The 21,654-nt window shown below is 44.4% G+C and overlaps 2 protein-coding genes across 21 annotated transcripts in view; both read left to right on the top strand.

The window, feature by feature from the left end:
* The first annotated feature begins 7,621 nt into the window (after positions 1-7,621).
* LOC122548150 (myc target protein 1 homolog) overlaps positions 7,622-21,654 on the top strand; it is a 154,563-nt gene continuing 140,530 nt past the window's right edge. Inside the window, exon 1 of the mRNA XM_087991063.1 lies at positions 7,622-7,720. Coding sequence (XP_087847189.1) covers positions 7,657-7,720 — 64 coding nt within the window. The 5' untranslated portion in view covers positions 7,622-7,656. The remainder of the gene's footprint in view (positions 7,721-21,654) is intronic.
* Positions 15,248-21,654, top strand: part of LOC148148901 (uncharacterized) — a 95,861-nt gene continuing 89,454 nt past the window's right edge. For 10 of the 20 annotated variants that reach the window (XM_087991092.1, XM_087991090.1, XM_087991087.1 and 7 more), the window contains exon 1: positions 15,296-15,444. Coding sequence is in view for 5 of the 20 variants with exons in the window: in XM_087991070.1 (XP_087847196.1) it covers positions 15,384-15,444 (61 nt within the window). In the remaining 15 variants the exon portion in view is untranslated. Of the gene's footprint in view, positions 15,445-20,888; positions 21,046-21,654 lie in introns of those variants that run through there. The other 10 variants (XR_015758343.1, XM_087991070.1, XM_087991068.1 and 7 more) reach the window with 6 other exon arrangements.

The following is a 21,654-nucleotide window of genomic DNA, read 5'->3' as shown; positions in this document are numbered from 1 at the left end:
CCAGGAATTCAGAATTCAGCTTGGAGTAATAGCTGTGGATTGGCTGAAGTTGCATTCTTTAGGATGAAGGAGACTGACAGGAAAGTGTATAAAATTATAAGGAGCCACGATAGAGTAGCCAAGAGAGGCATTTTTCGATTAGCAGAGAGCATAAACTGACAAAAGAACTGATAGGGAGTCATGGGGGAATTTCTTCACCCGGAGAGTAACTGTTGTCTGGAGCTCAGTGTCTCATTTCAGAATCTCCAATCTCGCTGTAACCCAAGTGGAAGACGGACCAGAAAGCAGCAAGTGATGTTGCATGTTCAGTCTGTATTACTGCATATCATGTTGTGCTCTCTACTATTTCTCACTGTGAGAGATTTGCTGTGGCCATATTCCTTCAAGTTAGGGATCTACAGGGCCTGCTTGATCAAGTGCAGTAGAGGGAAACCAGTTGATAGTGTAACAACTAGAGATTCTTGTCTTAAACAAGATGTGATCTACTACATAAAGTCATCGGGATGTACAGCATGAAAACAGACCCTTCAGTCCAACCCGTCCATGCCGACCAGATATCTCAACCCAATCCAGTCCCACCTGCCAGCACCCGGCCCATATCCCTCCAAACCGTTCCTATTCATATACTCATCCAAATGCCTCTTAAGACAATAACTCTATGATAACTAGGTACAGATTAGTTGGATGCGACAGGCATTGTTACAGGAACTATGAGAAAGATTGAGATGGTTCATCTTCCTTCTTTGAAATCCTGAACTGTTCTTTCCCCATATCTAAATGACATAATCTTAGTGGGTGGTGCTTAAGGAACACTCAATTTTAACCCTTCCACACACTAATGCCCCTATACCACAGACTCTTTCTTAGGTATAAACTTTGAGCCTCTTTCTGTGTTGTGAATTCCTAATTTTATGTGATTCTATAAGATACCTTGTTTTAGTTAGATTGAGTGAAGAATAAATAATGTAAATATCACTGGGCAGAAATCTCCTGAACTTCTTTAAACTAGAGATCGGATCTTGGTTTAATAGCTGATAAGAAGAATGACAGTCCCAACAGTGCTGTACTCCCTCAGTACTGCACCCAGACTGTCAACTGGGATCATATCTGTGGAGTGGGCACCATGAAGCCAAAGCTTTCTGACTCAACAGGCAAGCTAACACCTTCATATCAGGTTCAAGGCTTTGTGCAAGAGGTGCAGACAGGGAGTTTTGGGGCTCCCTTTGTTTTGTAAACAAGAAGTGCCAATGGTCTAGAACCGCTACCCGTGAGAGTGTTGGAGTCAGGAATGATGAATGATTTCAAAAGGAAATTGGACAGTAAGCAAGGAAAGAACCTGGCAGGTGTACAGGGATAGAGTAGAGCAATGGAATGAACTGGATTGCTGTACAGGGAGCCAGCATTCACTCAATCTGCTGAATGTTCACTGTCCATGGCTTAGGGACTCCATGACTGTTCTAACTCTATCACAGTAGGAGCATGCAATGTAGGCTAATGCAGGAGCCATTTGGCAGACAGTAAGATTTCACAAGCAGCAGTGAATAGACAACTAATGGACCTCAGTAGCTTTCAGTTTATGGTGTAAGTTTGGGTGGGAGAGCTGCTCTGCACTTTGACAAATGCTTGTACAGGATTGTTAATACCAGTTAGAACAGTGGGCTTGATATCACAAGGCTGGAAATGTGTTGCTGGAAAAGCGCAGCAGGTCAGGCAGCATCCAGGGAACAGGAGAATCGACGTTTCGGGCATTAGCCCTTCTTCAGGAACATTCCTGAAGAAGGGCTTATGCCCGAAACGTCGATTCTCCTGTTCCCTGGATGCTGCCCGACCTGCTGCACTTTTCCAGCAACACATTTTCAGCTCTGATCTCCATTCCAGAATAATCTGACTGACTCTTTTGTCCTGAAGATTGTCTACAGCTACAAAGTATTGCTTTATTTACTGAGTCAATTCGTCGATTTCGCTGCTCCTTGGATTCCATCCTCACCACATGCATTCCCATCCACTTACTTTATCCACAAACTTAGCTTTAGTATACTCACAACCATCATCTAACTCGTCAATATATAAAATGATTATGGTACCACCACTGATCCTTGAGGCGCTCCATTAGGTACAGGTTGCCATCTGAAAATGTTACTTTACCTCAACTCCCTTCCATTAGTTAGCCAATCCTCTATCCATGCTAACTATACAAACCCTGCACCATGGACTCTTACTAAGTAGCCTAATGCATGGTACTTTTCATAGAATCCCTACAGTGTGGAAACAGGCCATTTGGCCCAACAAGTCCACACCAACCCTCCAAAAAAAAGTAACCCAGCCAGACCCATTCCCTACCCTATTACTCTACATTTCCCCTGACTAATGCACCTAACCTAAACATCCCTAATTACTATGGGCAAACGCCTTTTGGAAATTCAAATATATTTACACAATGTCAGCTGTTCCTCTGTGCTTCCCGATGAAGGCCCTGTACTCGAAGTCGACTCTCCTACTCCTCGGATGCTGCCTGATTGGCTGTGCTTTTCCAGCACCACACTTCTTGCCTCTGTATATTCTGCTTGGTATTTCCCAAAAATGATTCAATAAAATATTAACCAGCACCTATGGGGTGGCTTAGTGGTTAGCATTGATGCCTCACAGTGCCAGGGACCCAGGTTCAATTCCCGCCCTGAGCATCTGTGTGGAGTTTGCACATTCTCCCAATGTCTGCCTTGGTTTCCTCCAGTCTCCTCCTACAATCCAAAGATGTGCAGGTTAGGTGAATTGGCCATGTTAAATTGCCCGTAGTGTTCGGTGTAGGGAAATGGATCTGGGTGGGTTGCTCTTCGGAGGGTCGGCGTGGACGCGTTGGGCCGAAGGGCCTGCTTCCACACTGTAGGGAATCTAATCTAATCTATGGGACCAGGAGTGTACTGGTTGATCAAATATTCCAGAAAATCAGGTTTATAAGATCATGAGGAGCATGGATAAGTTGAATAGACAAGGCCTTGCCCCAGGTTGGGTGAGTCCAGGCCCAGAGGGCATAGATTTAGGGTGAGAGGGGGGAAAGATATTAAAAAGGGACCTTAGGGGCAAAGTTTTCATGCAGAGAGTGACGCGTGAATGGAATGAGGTGCCAGAGGAAGGGAAGGAGACTGGCATGATTGCAACATTTAAATGGCACCTGGATAGGTACATGAATAAGTAGTATTTAGATCGGTTTGGGCCACGTACTGGCAAATGAGACAAAATTAATTTAGGATATCTGGTTGGCAAGGGCAAGGTGGACTGAAGGGTCTGTTTCTGTGCTGCACATCTCAATGGCTCTATGAGGTCCACAATCGATGTAAAATACACTAAGTCATAGAAAATCCCCAGGATACTATGAAGTCACTCCTCAGCCTCTAATGCTCCAGGGAAAATAGCCCCAGCCTATTCAGAATCTCCTGATAGTTCAAAACACCCATCCCACCGAAACCCTGGCATCATCTTTGTTAATCTTTTCTGAACCCTTACAAGTTGCACAGCAAAGTTCGAAGTATTTAAGGAAAATTGACTTGAAACTGAATCAACTGTTGATATTTTTTGTGGCCATTCGATCGAACAAGTATATTGACATAGAGGTAAAGAAATTTAAAATAATAATTGGACAAAACAATAAAGAAAACTATGTGGTATTTGAGGTACATAATGCTTGCCAATTCAAAGCAAAAAGCTCTGCTATTACATCTGTAAATGGACTCTACCATTTTCCTGATGACAGATATTAAGCAAGCTGGCCTATATTTACCATTTTTTGTCTCTTTCTTTTTTGAAAAAGGGTGTTATATTGGCAGTTTTCTAATCCTCTAGGACTTAAGAACATAAGGATTCTTGAAAGATCTCTATATCCCATGATAACCTCACTCATGAAAAATTCAACTACAATCACCATAAGTTTTAATTAAACCATAGCATCTACAACACCTTGTGGAAGAGATTTCCACCACTTTTTCAGATGAAATGCCTCTAGATTTCATTCTTGAACAGTCTAGTTCCAATTTTAAAGATTGTGCACCATTATTCTGTACTCAATTGGACACAGAAGGCTATGTATTTTAAAATGGTTTAGCTGAATTTGCACCAGGTTGGCTAAGTGAAAGCTGGTATCATGCCAACAGTTCAATTTGGTATCTGAAAGACTGCAACTGCACTGACACGGATCATCCACAGGGTGCTGCTTCTGAATTTAACAATGGACATCATTTTTAAGATGCCTTGACTAAATGCTTCCAGACTGTGAATAACGTAAGTGTACATCACCTAAGTCATAACCAGATTAGAAATGCATTCGAAGTGTACAATTATAGACTGGTACGACAGTCTGTGCTCAGGGTGATGCCATCTTTCTGATGTGGACGTCAAACTGAGACACCATCTCCGGTGGAAATAAAAGATCCCATACTTCAAAAAGAACAAGGCCAATAACTATCCTTCAACAAACAATACTAAAACAGATTGCCCTGTGTTACCATGCAGTTCATGGGAATTTGCTGTTTGTAGAATGCAGTGTTTCTTACAAATGTGACCATATTCCAAGGGTACTTTGGCTGGGCCTGTATTCTCTATAGTTTCAAAGAACGAGAGGTGATTTCATTGAAATTTATAAGGTGTGGCTATTTCCCCTGGATGGTGAGCCTAGAACCAGGGGCGTAGTTTCAGAATAAGACAGAGGCCATTTTATGACTGGGATGACGATGTATTTCTTCATCCAGACGGTGGTAGATCTTTAGCACTATCTACTTTAGAGGGCTGAGAAGTTCAATCTTTTAGTGAGTTTGAGACAGAATCCTTCAGCTTTTGGAGACTGATGACATCAGTTATTGAGGTGGATGATCAGCCACGATCTGGAACAAGGGAAATGTGACAGTACAGAGAGCAGCCATTCTGTCCATTGTATCTGTGCAGGCAGAGAGAGAAAACCAAACTAGCCAGCCATTCCAATTCCAAGTTCAGGTCACAGTGCTCCAGCTACCTTTCAAACAGGGAGAAGGTTTTTGCCTTCATAACCAAACCAGGCAGTGAATTCCAAACACCCACCTCAAAGAGGAGGAAAATGTTTTTCCACATATTCTCTCTAATCCATCCAGCAATAATCGCAAATCTAAGTATTAGAGTCATAGAGATGTACAGCATGGAAACAGACCCTTCGGTCCAACTTGTCCATGCCGACCAGATATTCCAACCCAATCTAGTCCCACCTTGCCAGCACCTGGCCCATATCCCTCCAAACCCTTCCTATTCATATACCCATCCAGATGCCTTTTAAATGTTGCAATTGCACCAGCCTCCACCACTCCCTCTGGCAGTTAATTCCATATGGGTATCCTCTGTGTGAAAAAGTTGCCCCTTAACGTCTCTTTCATATATTTCCCCTCTCACCCTAAACCTATGCCCTCTAGTTCTGGACTCCCCCACCCCAGAGAAAAGACATTATCTATTTATCCTATCCATGCCCCTCATGAATGTATAAACCTCTTTAAGGTCACCCCTCAGCCTCTGATGCTCAAGTGAAAACAGCCCTAGCCTATTCAACCGCTCCCTCCAACCCTGACAACATCCTTGTAAATCATTTCTGACTCCTTTCAAGTTTCACTACATCTTTCCAATACGAAGGAAACCAGAATTGCACACATTAGTCCAATACTGGTCTAACCAATGCCCTGTACAGCCGCAACATGACCTCCCAACTCCTGTACTGAATACTCTGACCAATAAAGTAAAGCCAATCAAATGCCTTCTTCACTATTCTATCTCCATGCGACTCTACGTTCAAGGAGCTATGAACCTGCACTCCAAGATCTCTTTGTTCAGCAACACGCCCTATGACCTTACCATTAAGTGTCTAAGTCCTGCTAAGGTTTGCTTTCCAAAAATGCAGCACCTCGCATTCATCTTAATTAAACTCCATCTGCCACTTCTCAGCCCATTGGTCCATCTGATCAAGATCCCATTGTAATCTGAGGTAACCTTCTTTGCACCTCTAATTTTTGTGTCATCTCCAAACTTACTGACTATACCTCTTATGCTCACACCCAAATCATTTATATAAATGATGAAAAGTAGTGGACCCAGCACTCACCACAGTAGTGGACACCAACACAGAATGATGGAGCAGGCATGATAGGAACAGATTTAGGTCAGTCAGTCTATGTGCCAAATGTCACATTGAAGGATGACTTCTGACAATAGAGGTAGCCATGAAGAGAGACAAGATAGGCTATAATTGTTTCTCTTAGAGTGGAGAAGGATGAGGCAGGGGTTCTGACTGAGGTGTACAGGATTATGAGGGCATAGATAAGGGAGATAGCAAGAACTATTCCTTGGTAGAGGGATTATTAACCGGGTCATCGATTTAAGCTTTAAATGGGAATTAAGGATGATTTGTTCATGCAGGGTGCAATGAATAACTGGAACTCACTGCCTGAAATGATGGTCAAGATGGGAACCATCACAACATTTCAGAAGTACATAGATTATCACTTCAAATGCCACAGCATACAAGGCTATGGACCAAGTTTTGGAAAATGGGATAGATAGATGCTTAATGGCCAGCACAAACATGATGGGCCAAAGGTCCTCCTTCCATGCTGTACAGATCTATGGCTCTATGGTAGGCTGTATGTTGCTCAAGTGCACCCAAAGTCGAGAGTGTGGTGGTGGAAAAGTGCGCCGGTCAGGCAGCATCCGAGGAACAGGAGAATCTGGCTTATGCTCGGAACATTGACTCTGCTGCTCCTCGGATGCTGCCTGACCTGCTGCGCTTTTCCAGCACCACACTCTCAACTCTGATCTCAAGCATCTGCAGTCCTCACTTTCTCCAAGTATACCCAAAGTTCTGTAGATCTTCTCATGACTGGAGAGTGCAGTGCCAGATCAGCAGAAGTGACCACAGAACTGATTGTCCATGTTGTCATTGTTGATGATGTTTCACTACTGCCCTCCTTCTGGGCATGTGGGAGTTTTGCAGCTGTGGAGGAGATGGTCATCAAAGAAGCACTGAAGCTGAACCAAGTTTTAGTGCTCACCTCCAAAAGGGGTGTGTCAGCTCAATGTTTTCCCGAGTGAGATGGCCTGCATTATAGAGCTTTGTCATGTTCACTTCCAGTATGTCAGTATATTGCTTACACTGATCACCTTGATGAAGTTTGCCCTGAGACAATGGCTGATTTTTGTTTATTCTTTCATGCAATGTGATCAAGGCCAGCACCTGTTGCCCATCCCTAAGTGCCCTTGAACAGAGTGCTTTGCCAAGCCATTTCATAATGCAGTTAAAATCAATCTCATTGCTGGGGGTCTGGAGTCATGGAGTCATACAGCATAGAAGAGGCCATTCAACCCAATAAATCTGCATCAATCTATCTACCCTAATCCCACATTCCAGCACTTGGCTCATCGCCTTGAATGTTATGACAGTTCAAATCCTCATCCACAGCCTGGAATTATATCTAATTTGGTGATTTCTGACCAAGGCAATAAAGAATGGTGAATAAATATTGCTGTGGCCAGTAATGCCAACATCTCATACAAAGGAATATAAAAAATCAAAAAAGGTCATTGATGCCATGTTTCTTTCCTACAGGAAATTAGTGAACCAGATTAAGGAATGGGGAGTGGAGTAGATGACAATTGATGAGAGTTTCATCATTCAATTCCAGAATTTATGAAACAAATTTAAATTCTGCCAGCTACCTTGGTGAGTATTGAACCAGTCTCCCCAGAGGATTAGCGCGAGTCTCCACAGTCATCAGTCTCGTGACTTTACCATTATGGCTTCATTTCCACATTAGTCACACAATATGGGAGATATAAAGACACAGCTTGCTGAGCCAGTATACTGCTGACACGCCATGCAGTAGTCTGGAATGCCCTAGATAAATTGCCAGACTGGATTATGTGTCATGGATCAGGGTTTAAGAAGATAAACATGATTAATAATTTGTAATTCTTCTGATGGTTTACAGATGAATTACAAAATGTTCAATTTGTTTTACAAAGGCACTCTCATGTAAACAGGTTCTTCATTCAGTCCCTCAAGTTTGTCCCAAGTGTAGTGATTATAACAAGGTCAGCGAGTTGGATAACATAGGGTCTGAGTTCCCTGACTGGGGCTGTTAATAAGGGAGGCAATAGCTGAGTGATATTATCATTGGACTTTTTTTTTATAGATACTTTTATTGAAAAAAGAAAACTTTTTAAAGTTTTTTTTTACAAAATTACAAAAGTAATACAAGTATAAACACCAATATAAGGTTAAATAAATAAGACAATAAAATTTTAAAATAACCGAAATGACAAACAAGAAAAAGGTGAAAAACCCAATAAACTACTGATCTATCCTACAAACAACCAAAACATATAATAGGATATCATACATTACCCTGAGGGTGAAGGCACCTCCACACATCTACTAGCCCTAGCTCTTTATTCAGATCTGCCAATTGTCTAGACCTAAGAGATATACCCAAAGTGCTCTTAGGCATCCTATCTATCTCTGGGTCCATAATGCAGTTAAAATCTCCTCCTATAATTGTACGGTGGGCCCCAAAAGCCATCAACTTAGAAAAGGCTTCTGTTACAAATTTAAAGGGGTGTGCTGGGGGCAATAAAGATTCAAAATTCCATATTCTTCCCCATGTATTAGGGCTTTGATCAATATGTATCGTCCAGACTCAAGAACCCCACCCAAGATACTTTGAATAAAAACCAGAGAAAATTCACAAATGAGAGAAATCTTTAAAACATTTTACACCAACACAATTAAAAACTATTCCTAAGTGCAAAGAAAAACACAGAACATATTTGAAGGGAGAATTTCCCCCTTGCTCCCAGAGGGCATGTCTACCTGGCAATAACCTCACCATAACCTCTTCGAACTCAGGCCCTGCCCTTGGCCCAGGTGTTCTCGAATGGAGTAGACAAAGTTAAAAGTGAGTGACCCATTCCCTCCCCCAACCACACCTAGATGCATTGAACAAGGGTAATACAAAATATAACTATATAAAACTACAAAGTTACAATCCCCGCAAGTATTAGGTGACTGAGTAAAATGACAAAGAAGAAAACCCCGCACTAAAGACAGGTAAAACAGAACAAACCACCTCCCCCCCACCCCACACACACACACACACACACATCGAATAGGCCGCACAGCCTGTAAAAAAAGAAACAAAAGAGAGAGTAAAGAACAAGCCCCCACCCCCCCATCCCCAGGAAAGACAAAAAGGGAAAAGAAATAAAGAAGGAAATAAGGGTAGACAGGGGGAGGCAAAATAAAATTGTTATCCGTACGGTTTAAGTCCCACAGTCTATTTAGGAGAGTCCTAGAATTCTTTAGCTTTGTACGGTGATCCAAAGTTATACACAATCCATTGTGGCTGAAGCGCAGCGTTGCTGGGTAACGCATAGAGTATGGAATATTTAGGTCTTTTAAATGTAACTTCATCTCTTCGATTGCCCTCCTCTTGCGGAGCACAGTTGGAGAAAAATCCTGAAATAACATTATCCTGGAACTCTTTTGTATCATGGCCTGGAGGACCGTCCCCATGACTCTGGAGGCTTCCAGAAGCATTTGTTTATCTCTATAACATTGGAGCCAGAATAGAACTGGGTGGAGACGCTGGTCCGACCCTGGCCTGCATATAGCAACCCGGTGGGCCCACACCTCCTGCACCTAGCCCTGATCCCAACTCCAACTTTAATATTTGAGGGAGCCATTGTTCCATAAAGACTGTGAGCTGGCCTTCCTCTTCCCATTCGGGAAGCTCCAGCAACCGAGTATTTTTTTCGATGGCCCCGATTGTCGAGGTCATCGATGTTCTCCTCCAGGGTCTGGATTCGCTGCTCGAGAGCCCGGACCTGACCCATGGACGACTCGGCAGCTGACTCCGAGGCCGCAGCCCTGGCTCCGCCACTCTGACGCGCTGTTCAATTTTTGGATTTCTTGGTCATGCTTCTGCAGTACGACTGAGAACAACTCCCACCAGGACTTGGATTCTTCAATGAAGCCGTTGATCTTTTCCTGGAGTTTGTTGATCCCGGAGATCAGGCCCACCTCTGCAGGTAACTCCCCTGAGGCGGCCGCGGACGTCTCTGCTGCTGCGGGGATGGTGTGGGGGAGGGGTCCCTGTCTGTTGCGAACTGTGGGAATGTTTGCCCTGAGTCATTTTAAAAACAACACCAAACTGTCCAAGTTTGATGTAAAATGACTCACTGTGCTGGGCAAAAGCTATCTAAAATGATTTAAAGGGTGTGGTGAAGACGGTACCCCACTTTGCCTGAGTCTTAGGGAGAACACTACACACTCAGTCTTGCTGGGTCACTGCCGTCTTGAATCCCCCCATCACTGGACTTTTAATCCAGAGATCCAGATAATGTCTGGGGGCTTGAGTTTGAATCCTTCCATGGCAGGTGGTATAATTTGAATTCAATAAATATCTGGCATTAAGGTTCTAATGACCATTAATCCATTGTCGATTGCTGGAAAAAAACATTTGGTTCACTAATGTCCTTTAGCGAAGGAAACTGCCGCTCATACCTGTTCTTGCCTGCATGTGACTCCAGACCTACTGCAATGGGGTTGACTTTTAACTTTCCTCTGGGCAATTAGGGATGAGCAATAAATGCTGCCTAGCCAGCGACTCCCTCATCCCGTGAATAAATAAAGAAAAATAAATCTGATCCAATCAAGGAGCCCTAGCTGACAGATAAAACCAGGAGCATCAGACAGTCCAACACTCTGAGAGCTGTCTCTGAGCGAGTTGGATCAGTGTCAAGGGCTTTCCATATGTAAATGAAGGGTGACTAGGTGACGTGTCACCAGCCTCTGTGGATTTATTTCTGCAATATTTAATTTAATCACAACTAATTTGTACCCTAACCCCACTTACTTGCATTGGCTCCCCAGGTACTCATACACAATAAAAATATTAATAAGACAAGAACACAGTGGCTCAGGTGATACGGTGGCTCAGTGATTAGCACTGCTGCGTCACTGCGCCAGGGAACCAGCTTTGATTCCAGCCTCGGGCAACTGTCTGCTTGGAGTTTGCACATTTTCCCTCTGCCTGTGGGGGTTTCCTCTGGGTGCTCTGGTTTCCTCCCACAGTGCGTGGGTTAGGTGAATTGGCCAAGCTAAATTTCCCAAAGTGTTCAGGGATGTGTCGGCTAGGTTCGGGGAATGAGTCTGGGTGAGATACTCCTTGGAGGGTCAGTGTGGACTTGTTGGGCCAACTGGCCAGTTTCCACACTATAGGCATTCTATTCTATTTTATTCTAACACTGTGGAGGAATTTCTTCTCTCTGATGGTTGGAAATATTTCGAAGTCCTTGCCACAGAGAGCTGTGGGGGCACAGTCCTTGTGCCTGTGTAAGGTTGAGTTTGATAGATTTTTGATAAGTCAGGGAACCAAGAGTTACAAGGACAGAGCAGGAAAGTAGGTATGATGATTGTTGGATCAGCCAAGATCCTATTGAGTAGGCTCGAGGGGCTGAATGGGGTATTCCTATTTTTGACAGTTTTATGGTCTTATTGTATGCTTTGTTAACTGCTGTCTCCACCCATCTCCGCCCCCACCTTGATCTCCGCCCCCACGTCGATCTCCGCCCCCACGACCAACTCCGTCCCCACGACCAACTCCACCCCCACGACTAACTCTGCCCCCATGCCTAACTCCGCACCCAACTCCCAGCTCCAGCCCCACACCAGGTCGTAGCTCCCAGCCCTGCTGTATTTTCACCATCCCTCGAGACCTCCCCCTCTCTGAGGATGAACAATCAGTCTTCAGCAGAGGTCTCACCATCATCCCCCTATGCTCCCGGATCAATGGGTTCGACACGCGGCTCGACATCGAGCATTTTTTCCGCTGCCTTCGCCTCCGCGCCTACTTCTTCAACCAGGACTCTCGCCCACCCTCGGATGACCTCTTCTCCCCCTCCAACACACCCCATCCACCTGGACACCCCGTGCTGGCCTCTTACCCGCCCTCAATCTCTTCATATCCAACTGCCGCCACGACATTGACCGCCTCAACCTGTCCACCCCTTTCACCCACTCCAACCTCTCACCCTCACAACATGCAGCCCTCCACTCTCTCTGCTCCAACCCCAACCTCACCATCAAACCGGTAGACAAGGGAGGTGCAGTTTGGCGCACCGATCTTTACACCGCTGAGGCTAAACGCCAACTCGCGGACACCTCCTCCTACTGCCCCCTTGAACTTGACCCCACCTACCACTACCAAACCATCACCTCCCAGACCATCCATAACCTCATCACGTCAGGAGATCTCCCATCCACCGCCTCCAACCTCATAGCGCCACAACCCCGCACCGCCCATTTCTACACCCTGCCCAAAATCCACAAACCCGACTGCCCCGGCCGACCCATTGTGTCAGCCTGCTCTTGCCCCACTGAACACATCTCTGCATACCTCGACACTGTCCTGTCCCCCTTAGTCCAAGAACTCCCCACCTACGTTCGGGACACCACCCACGCCCTCCACCTCCTCCATAATTTTCCCGGCCCCCAACGCTTTATCTTCACAATGGGACATCTACTCCCTATACACTTCCATCCCCCCATCACGAAGGCCTCCAAGCCCTCCTCTTCTTCCTCTCCCGCCGACCCAACCAGTACCCTTCCACTGATACCCTCCTTCGACTGACTGAACTGGTCCTCACTCTTAACAACTTCTCCTTCCAATCCTCCCACTTCCTCCAAACCAAAGGAGTAGCCATGGGCACCCGCATGGGCCCCAGCTATGCCTGCCTCTTCATCGGATATATGGAACAGTCCATCTTCTGCAGCTACACTGGCACCACCCCCCACCTTTTCCTCTGGTACATCGATGATTGTATTGGCGCTACCTCGTGCTCCCACGAGGAGGTTGAACAGTTCATCCACTTTACTAACATCTTCCACCCCGACCTCAAATTTACCCAGACCGTCTCAGACTCCTCCCTCCCCTTCCTAGACCTCTCCATTTCTATCTCAGGCGACCGACTCAACACAAACATTTACTACAAACCGACCAACTCCCACAGCTACATAGATTGCACCTCCTCTGACCCTGCCCCCTGTAAAAACGCCATCTCATATTCCCAATTCCTTTCCCTCCGCCGCATCTGCTCCCAGGAGGACCAATTCCAATACCGAACAACTGAAATGGCCTCCTTCTTCAAAGACTGCAATTTCCCCTCCGACTTGGTTGACGATGCTCTCCACCACATCTCCTCCACTTCCCGCACCTCTGCCCTTGAACACTGCCCCTCCAATCGCCACCAGGACAGAACCCCACTGGTCCTCACCTTCCACTCCACCAACCTCCGGATACATCGTATCATCCTCCATCATTTCCGCCACCTCCAAACAGACCCCACCACTAGGGATATATTTCCATCCCCACCCCTATCAGCATTCTGGAGTGACCACTCCCTCCGCGACTCCCTCGTCAGGTCCACACCCCCCACCAACCCAACCTCCACTCCCGGCACCTTCCCCTGCAACCGCAAGAAGTACAAAACTTGCGCCCACACCTCCCCTCTCACCTCACTCCAAGGCCCCAGTGGATCCTTCCATATCCGGCGCAAATTCACCTGCACCTCCATACACATCATTTACTGTATCCACTGCAACCGATGTGGTCTCCTCTACATTGGGGAGACAGACCGCCTATTTGCGGAACGTTTCAGGGAACACCTCCGGGACACCCGCACCAACGAACCCAACCGCCCCGTGGCTGAACATTTTAACTCCCCCTCCCACTCTGCCAAGGACATGCCGGTCCTTGGCCTCCTCCATCGCCAGACCCTGACCACACGACGCCTGGAGGAAGAGCCTCATCTTCCGCCTAGGAACCCTCCAACTACACAGGATGAATGTAGATTTCTCCAGCTTCCTTATTTCCCCTTCCCCCACCTTATCACAGTCCCAACCCCCGGATTCAGCACCGCCCTCTTGGCCTGCGATCTTCTTCCCGACCTCTCCGCCCCCATCCCCTCTCCGGCCTATCACCCTCACCCTCACCTCCTTCCATCTATCGTATTCCCAGTGCCCCTCCCCCCAAATTCCCTCCCCTCTACCTTTTATCTCAGCCCGCTTGGCACACCAGCCTCATTCCTGAAGAAGGGCTTATGCCCGAAACGTCGATTCTTCTGCTCCTCGGATGCTGCCTGGCCTGCTTTGTTTTTCCAGCACCACATTTTCCAACTCTGGTCTCCAGCATCTGCAGTCCTCACTTTCTCCTCGTTGATCTACCCATCCTGTCGTCTTCAATGATCTGTGCACATACCCACTCAGGTTCCTCTGCTCCTGTACGCCTTTAGAATGGTAACCCTTGTTTTAAATTCTTTCAATGCTCTTCTGGACACCTATCTGCCCAATCCACCAACTTGTCAATATTCCTTTGGAGTTCCCCACAGTCCTCCTCACAGTTGCAATCCTTCTAAGTTTAGTTTCATCTGAAAGTTTTGAAACAGCCCCCAGCACACCAAGTTCCAGATCATTAATATACCGATCGGGAAAAACAAGAGCCCAGTATAGAGCCCTGAGGAACGCCATGACAAATCTTCCTCCAACTCAAAAAGAATCCATTGAAAGTTCACAGATTTCTATGAGAAGCAGGCCTTTCAGCCCATTCTAACCATTCCAGCCCATTGAAAGAGATTATGCCATTCGTCTCAATCTCCGGTTCATTCCACCTAACCCTGCAAACCTGGTAAAACTCAGCAGAAACTAAAAATTCAATCACAGGAAATTTTTCAGTTTCAAAGCAAATATTTGGAGTTAATTAATTAATTGCAATTTCATTTTTTAAAAATGCTTTCAGCTCTTGCTATTCTGATTTGAAAACACTGCTCCTGTCCCCAAGGTTATCCTCTCATAGAGGTCGAGGTCATTTTCCAGTCCTTCACTCAAGCTGTTAATTGATATTAATAGATTCATTCAAAAGCAGAATAATCATGGACATTTATCGTACCCACCCAGAGCAAACAAGTGCCCTAACGGTTTTTTCCAATATGTGCAGAGAATGATATTTGACTGCAATATCTTTCTCTCTGCAGCCCCTTCCCTTGTGTCTTTCAGTTCAATAATTTCAATTAGAGGAAATGATAGCAAGGAAATAGCAACATTCTTTCAGCCCAGTGTTTAACACTGATAAGGGCAGCAGTTACTAATTTCAGTACAAAAGCAGGAAGACCACTGCAGCAGAGTTTCCATTCCAACAAACAGTCCAATTTTATTTTTTGAGCGAATAAGGAAAACTTCTTTTTCCTCACTGAGAGGTAACTTTGTTCAGTTTGTCTGGTGAGCTGACACCTCACAGTGTCTGGTTTTCACTGGCTCCACTGAACTGATCATGGATGTCAATAGGACTGCGAATTATTCAGTGAGTTACTCGTTACCTGACAGATTTCTTGGTAAGTTGCACACAAATTATCTGCTGGGATTGGAACTGATTGTTTTGCTGTTGTAAAGTGTTAATTTAGGAATATCAGCGGGTTTGAGGAGCTCTCCAGTTCACTCTCGATTTTTCTTTCCTCATTTTTTTCTCCACTTCACACTGTGTGAGAGATTCTCCACCTCTATTTGGTTTATCTCTTTCATATATTTGTCCAGATATCATTTTCTTCCCTTTTCTCTCTCTATTTCTTACACATGTTCTCTGTTACTTTACAACTGCCTTTTCCAATTAATTCTACTCCATTGTACTCTCTTAATTACTCTGCCTCACTCCCTCATAGCCCAATACCCTAAGTTTGCTCCGTTTTCAGGTACTGGTCACTCTGCGCCTTTCCATTCATTATACTGTCTCCCACACTCTTTTTCTCAGCCATTCTATGTTGCTTCTCTTTGTACTTCCATATCCATTGTTTTCATTTTTGCCCATCTCTGACTTATGTTGCACAGAGAACACTTGAAGAGATGATTAATCACTTAGAGTGTACTCTGACCATCCAGCAGGTAGACAGAAGACTGGAAGAAATAGGAACAGAAGCAGACAGTTCAGTCCATCATGCCTGCTCTGGCATTCAATGGGATTCTGGCTGATCCAACATTTCTTATGTCCCCTTTCCTGTCCTTTCCTCATATTCTTTGATTCCCATATTGATCAAGAACTTATCTAGCTCAGCTTTAAGTAAATAGAAAGTCTCTGCCTCCACAGCACTCTGGGCCAAAAGATGCACAACCATCTGAGAGAAGAAAATTCCTCCTCATCTTGATCTTAAATTGGTGCTCCTTTATTCTGAGATGATGCCTTTTCCTCCTAGACTCTACTATGAGGAAAAGCATCCATTCAGTATTTACCCTATCAAGTCACTTACATGTTTCAATGAGATCACTTCTGCTCACAAGACAATCCCTCCATACCGGGAGTCATCTGAGTGAACCTTCTCTGAACTGCCTCTGACAAAATAATATTTCCCTAAATAAGGGGATCAAAACTGCTTAGAATACTCCAGATGTGGTCTCGCCAGCATGTTGCACAGTTGTACAGCACCTTACTGTAAGTTTTCCCTACTCTTATACGCAACTCCCTTGAAATTCGGGCCAACATTCCATGAACCTTCCTGATTTCTGTTGTACCTACCTGCTAGCTATCTTTATTTCGTGCACAAGTATCTCCCAGGTCAGAAATCAGTTTTTCCAGTCTTGAGTATCCTGTGTTCCAAACCTCGCTTGTATATTTCCATGTTTCTCCCTCAGTCTCTCTACGATGGAATGTGTCACTCATGACTTTGTCTTTCCGTTCCATTCCTGTTAATCTCTCTGAATTAAAGCTCTTGCTCTTCTGAGCAATAAATGATTTAGAAATGCATCATGCACTTCTTAAGTCACACATTCAAGAAAACGTTCTTGGAAAGAGAAAGTTTTATTTGATAGCTTTTGCGTCTGACTGGATTTAAAACCAAAACAAAGCAGGCTGTTCAATCCAACTTTCATTTAAACTCCACTTTTAGATGCAGCTTCCAAATATTTGACTGTCCTTTTCAGTTTGATTCATAAACCCACTCTCCAGCTTTGCTCTTTCTTTGTGAAACAAATTCCCTGCCCAGAATCTCCCAAGTTGAGGGTTGAGAATGCCAGTGCAAAGCTACAAAACCCTGAGCTGGTTTAACAGTCGTCATTCTCTCAATTGGTTCAGATTGGGACTTCTGCCCATCTTCGAGGAAGCCCCACCTCCAGGAAAGTTGCAGGTCAATTAGATGACTAGCAGACCTCCAGTCCCAACAAAGCCATTAGGCACCCATGGATAGGAAGCAGCTGTCGCCCTGAGTTGAAGGGTCAGTAACAAGGGGCCATTATTTCATGGATTAAGGACAGGACATTTAGAGGGAATTTGAGGAAAGGTCTTTTTTCACCTGGGGGTGATGGGGGCACAGACTGGGGGGACTGTTGAGGCAAGAAACCTCACCAACTTGAAAAGTGAATCTCTAATGAGCACTTGAAAGGCCATAACATTCAAGGCTATGGGTCAAGTGTTAGAAAATGAGATTCGTATGGACAGGTTAGCACAAACCCATTGAGTTGAAGGGCAGCTTCTGTGGTGGTTGACTCAATGCAGCTTCATTGATGGATTTGATACCTAGATGTACATGGAAGGGGTTTCATTAGAGCCAGGCCAACAGGTCCCAATGTGTGGGATGGAAGTTGCTGCAATTGGGAGGACAGTGTCGACTGCATGCCGCAAGCAGGTGGGGAAGCCAAGTCCTGGGGCACATTCATTTGACACAGAGAGCTGTAGGGACCAATCACCAAACTACAACCAAGTCATTAGAGTTCACCTTATTGTTTTGTTCCATGACTGTTGATGAAATACTACCAGAGCAGGAGGTTGCTCTTGTGTGTCACTGGTTGACCACTTAGGGACTCAAGACCACAATTGACCCATTGAAAGGACAGATACAATTCCTATGGCAGCAAGATAGGTATAGTGTAATAAAAGTCTAGTAAGGGAAGGATATACACACAGTGAGTGGTAGATCCCTGGGGAGTACTGAGGAATAAAGGGACCTTGGTGCACAAGTCCATAGATCCCTGAAGATGTCAGCTCAGGTAGACAGGGTGGGGAAGAAGGCATATGGGATGCCTGCCTTCATCAGTTTGGATGTAGAATCTAGGAACAAGAAAGTCATATTACAACTTTCCAAAATATTGGTTCGACCACAGATGGAATATATGTGGAAGGCACAGATGGAATATTGTGTGTGGTTCTGGACACTAACAGAAGGATGTGATTATATTGGACAGGGTGCAGAGAAGATTCACCAGGATGTGGCCTGAGATGAAAAGTGTCCGTTGTAAGGAGAGATTGGATAGGATAGGTTTGCTTTCCTTGGAGCAGAGGACGCTAAGGGAGAATCTGATTGAAGTGTACAAGAGCTATAGATTGAATAGAGCATGAGAATATTTTCCCCATGGCAGACATGTCTAAGACCAGAGGGTACAAAAGGACTGGATGGGGTGTAAGTGGCTTATGGGAGGTTTGAGTAAAATAATTTGATCCAAATGTCGATAGATCTGTGGAGCACACTGCCTGAGAGTGTGTTGAAGGTAGGGATTCTTAAAACATTGAAGAAACATCTGGATGTTTACTTTAAATTCTGGGGCACAGTAGGCTGTAGAGCGAATGCAGGTAAATGGGATTAGTGTAGTTTGATGTTTGCAGGTTGGCATAGACATTGTGGACTGAAGGGCCTGTTTCCATGTTGTTTGACTCTATGGCTCACTAAAGAATTGTAACTCAAAGCCACCTGAATTTATGCCTGATTGAGATTCAGTAACCCTTTCTTGAGAGGTGTGAGCAAGAATTCCTCCAAGAGCTGTTCTCCCACAGGCCTCAATCCTTAAATATTTAATGACATTTCTTAAAGGGGACACACCCTTTATCATGATCATCTATCAAATTTGCGTCAACAATATATTCTGTCATCACAGAATTGTCATATGCGTGTGGATCTAACCAGACTCTGTCTCTCCGTGCCCTGACCAACCATCAGTCTCCACCAACCCCTTTCTAATAGGAAGACAGTTGACCTTTAACATCGCAAACAATTAGCAAGGAAGGAACCAGATGGTTTGGGAACACATATGACTAACAACATGCTTACCTGAAAGTAAGCAGAAGAATTTAATTCAGGAAACCAGAGCACACAGATTCATCTACACTTGGAACTTATTTTGTTTTACAAGCTGCAAAATCCACCATCTCAAGTTCTTGTAATTCAAACAAGGACTCCTCCCTCCTAAACAAAATGAAACAGGCTGTGTTAACCCTGTAACATTTTTCTCACATGCTTTTGACAACAGGCATAAAAATAATTGGTTTTAATCCAGAGAATATTTGGGACAAGGACCACCCCAGTTTCTTCCTCCAGTCACTTGAGCACATTACTAAACATAACACTTGGACAGTACTGAGGGAGTGGCAGAGAAGTTTATGTCTGTCTTCACAGAGGGACATACTAGAAATCTCCCAGAGTTTTCGATACAAGAGACTATCTAAATAACTTCACAGAGGCCAGTATCTGTCAGTAAGGTGCCCTTTATTAACACATGAATAGTCCTTGATATCAATGCTGGCTCATTCAGCATCAATTACTAAAGTGTCAGCATCTCTGATATTCACCTTTTTATCCGTCAGTCAGGACTCCCTGATTGGACCAGATTAATAGTCCAATCAGGGAACTCATATTCTATGAGGTTCAGCTGGCTGACCTTGTTAAAATAACTACATTAATGAGAATAGGGAATGAAATAAGTTAGTTTAAAAAATGGTTATTGGGAAATGAATGGGAATGAAGGTTGATCAGTTCCCAGATCCCAATGATCTACATTTCAGAATGTTGAAGGAGTTGGCGTTAGATACATTGGTGGTCATCTTTCGAAATTATGTATATTTGGGAAAAAATACCTCCAGATGGGAAGGTTAAAAACTTAACCCCACTATTTAAGAAAGGAAAGAGAAACAATAAGAATTAGACCTGTTAGTCTGATGTCAGCAGTAGAGAAATGACTCAAATCTCTTATTGTGATAACTGAACATCTAAAAAATAATTATCTGACTAGACAAAGTCAATATCCACTGGGATGTTGGAGAAACTCAGAAGATCTGGAAACTTCTGTGAACAGAAAGCACAGTTAGTATTTGTGAAGAAGGATCATTGAACATGAAACACTAGCTCAATTTCTCTTACACAGATACTGCTAGACCGGTTGAGTCTCTCCAGCAAATGTCTTTGTTTCCAATCCCCGACATCTGCAGTTCTCTCTTTCATTCTCCAGGATGTTGCCTGGGATGGAGAATCTCAGCTATAAAGAGAAATGGGATTATTTCTTTCAAACAAAAAAAAGTGAAGAAGCCTGATAGAGGTGTATAACATTATGAGGGGCATAGACAGGGTGCAGAGGAAGCAGCTGTTACCTTCAGCTGTAATAATAATGGGGCATAACAAATTTAAGGACAGGAGATTTTGAGAAAATTTGAATCAAAATTTTGGCATCCAAAGGGTGGGGGTCTGGAATGCACTAGGGACAAATATGGGGGAAGGAGAAATAGAGGCAGGAAACCTCACCTTTAAAAAGTACAGTACATGGATGAACTTTTAAATGTCATAACAGTCAAGACTAAGGGCTGGAAAGTGAGATTAGTGTAGATAGGCCAGTCCATTACACTATAAGAAATAGAAACAGAATTAGTCCATTTAGCCTATTTAGTCTGTTCCACCATTTGATCATGGCTGATATGTTCCTCAATCCCATTAATTTGCCTTTCTCCCAGCTCTTGATCTGCTTACCAATCAAGAACCTATCTATCTCTGTCTTAAGTACACTCAATCTCCACAGCCTTCTGCAGCAATAAGTTCCACAGAGTCATCATCTCTGGCTGAAGAAATTCGTCGCCATCTGAGTTCAAAAGAGTCATCCCTTCATTCTGAGGCTGTGCCTGAGGACCTAGTCTCTCCTTTTGGTGGAAACATCTTCTCTACATCCAATCTATGCAGGCCTCTCATTATCCTGTAAGTTTCAATAAGGTTCCCCTTTGTCCGTCAAAACTCCAACAAGTACAGACTCAGAGTCCTCAACCATTCCTCATATAACAAACCCTTCATCCCTGCAATCATTATTGTAAATCTCCTCAGTAACCCCGCCAATGCCAGAAAATTGTTCAATAGATACAGGGCCCAAACTACTCATAATATTCCAAATGTGGTCTCACCGGAGCCTTATACACCCCCAGCAGTACATCCCTGCTCTTGTACTCTAGACGTTTTGAAATGAATGCTAACATTGCATTTGCCTTCTGAACCACGAACTGAATCTATATGATAACTTTAAGAGAATCCTGATCTAGGACTCCCAGTTTCCTTTGCACTTCAGTTTTCTGGAGCCCGTCACATTTAGAAAATAGTCTGTGCCTCTATTTCACAGTTGCCCACATTGTATTCCATCTGCCACTCTTTCCCCACTCTCCTAGCCTGTCCAGGTCCTTGTGCAACCTCCCCGCTTTCTCAACTTTATCTCTCCCTCCACCACCATTTGTGTCATCTGAAAACAGAGCAACAATGCCCTCAGTTCCTTTGTCCAGATCATTATGATTAAAAGTCCCCTTTAACCCCATTCTCTGC

This window comes from Chiloscyllium plagiosum, unplaced genomic scaffold (assembly GCF_037043375.1).
Source record: "Chiloscyllium plagiosum isolate Xiang-an unplaced genomic scaffold, Cpla_swu_hap1 HiC_scaffold_10, whole genome shotgun sequence".
NCBI lineage: Eukaryota > Metazoa > Chordata > Chondrichthyes > Orectolobiformes > Hemiscylliidae > Chiloscyllium > Chiloscyllium plagiosum.
This window is presented reverse-complemented; position numbering and strand designations above follow the sequence as displayed.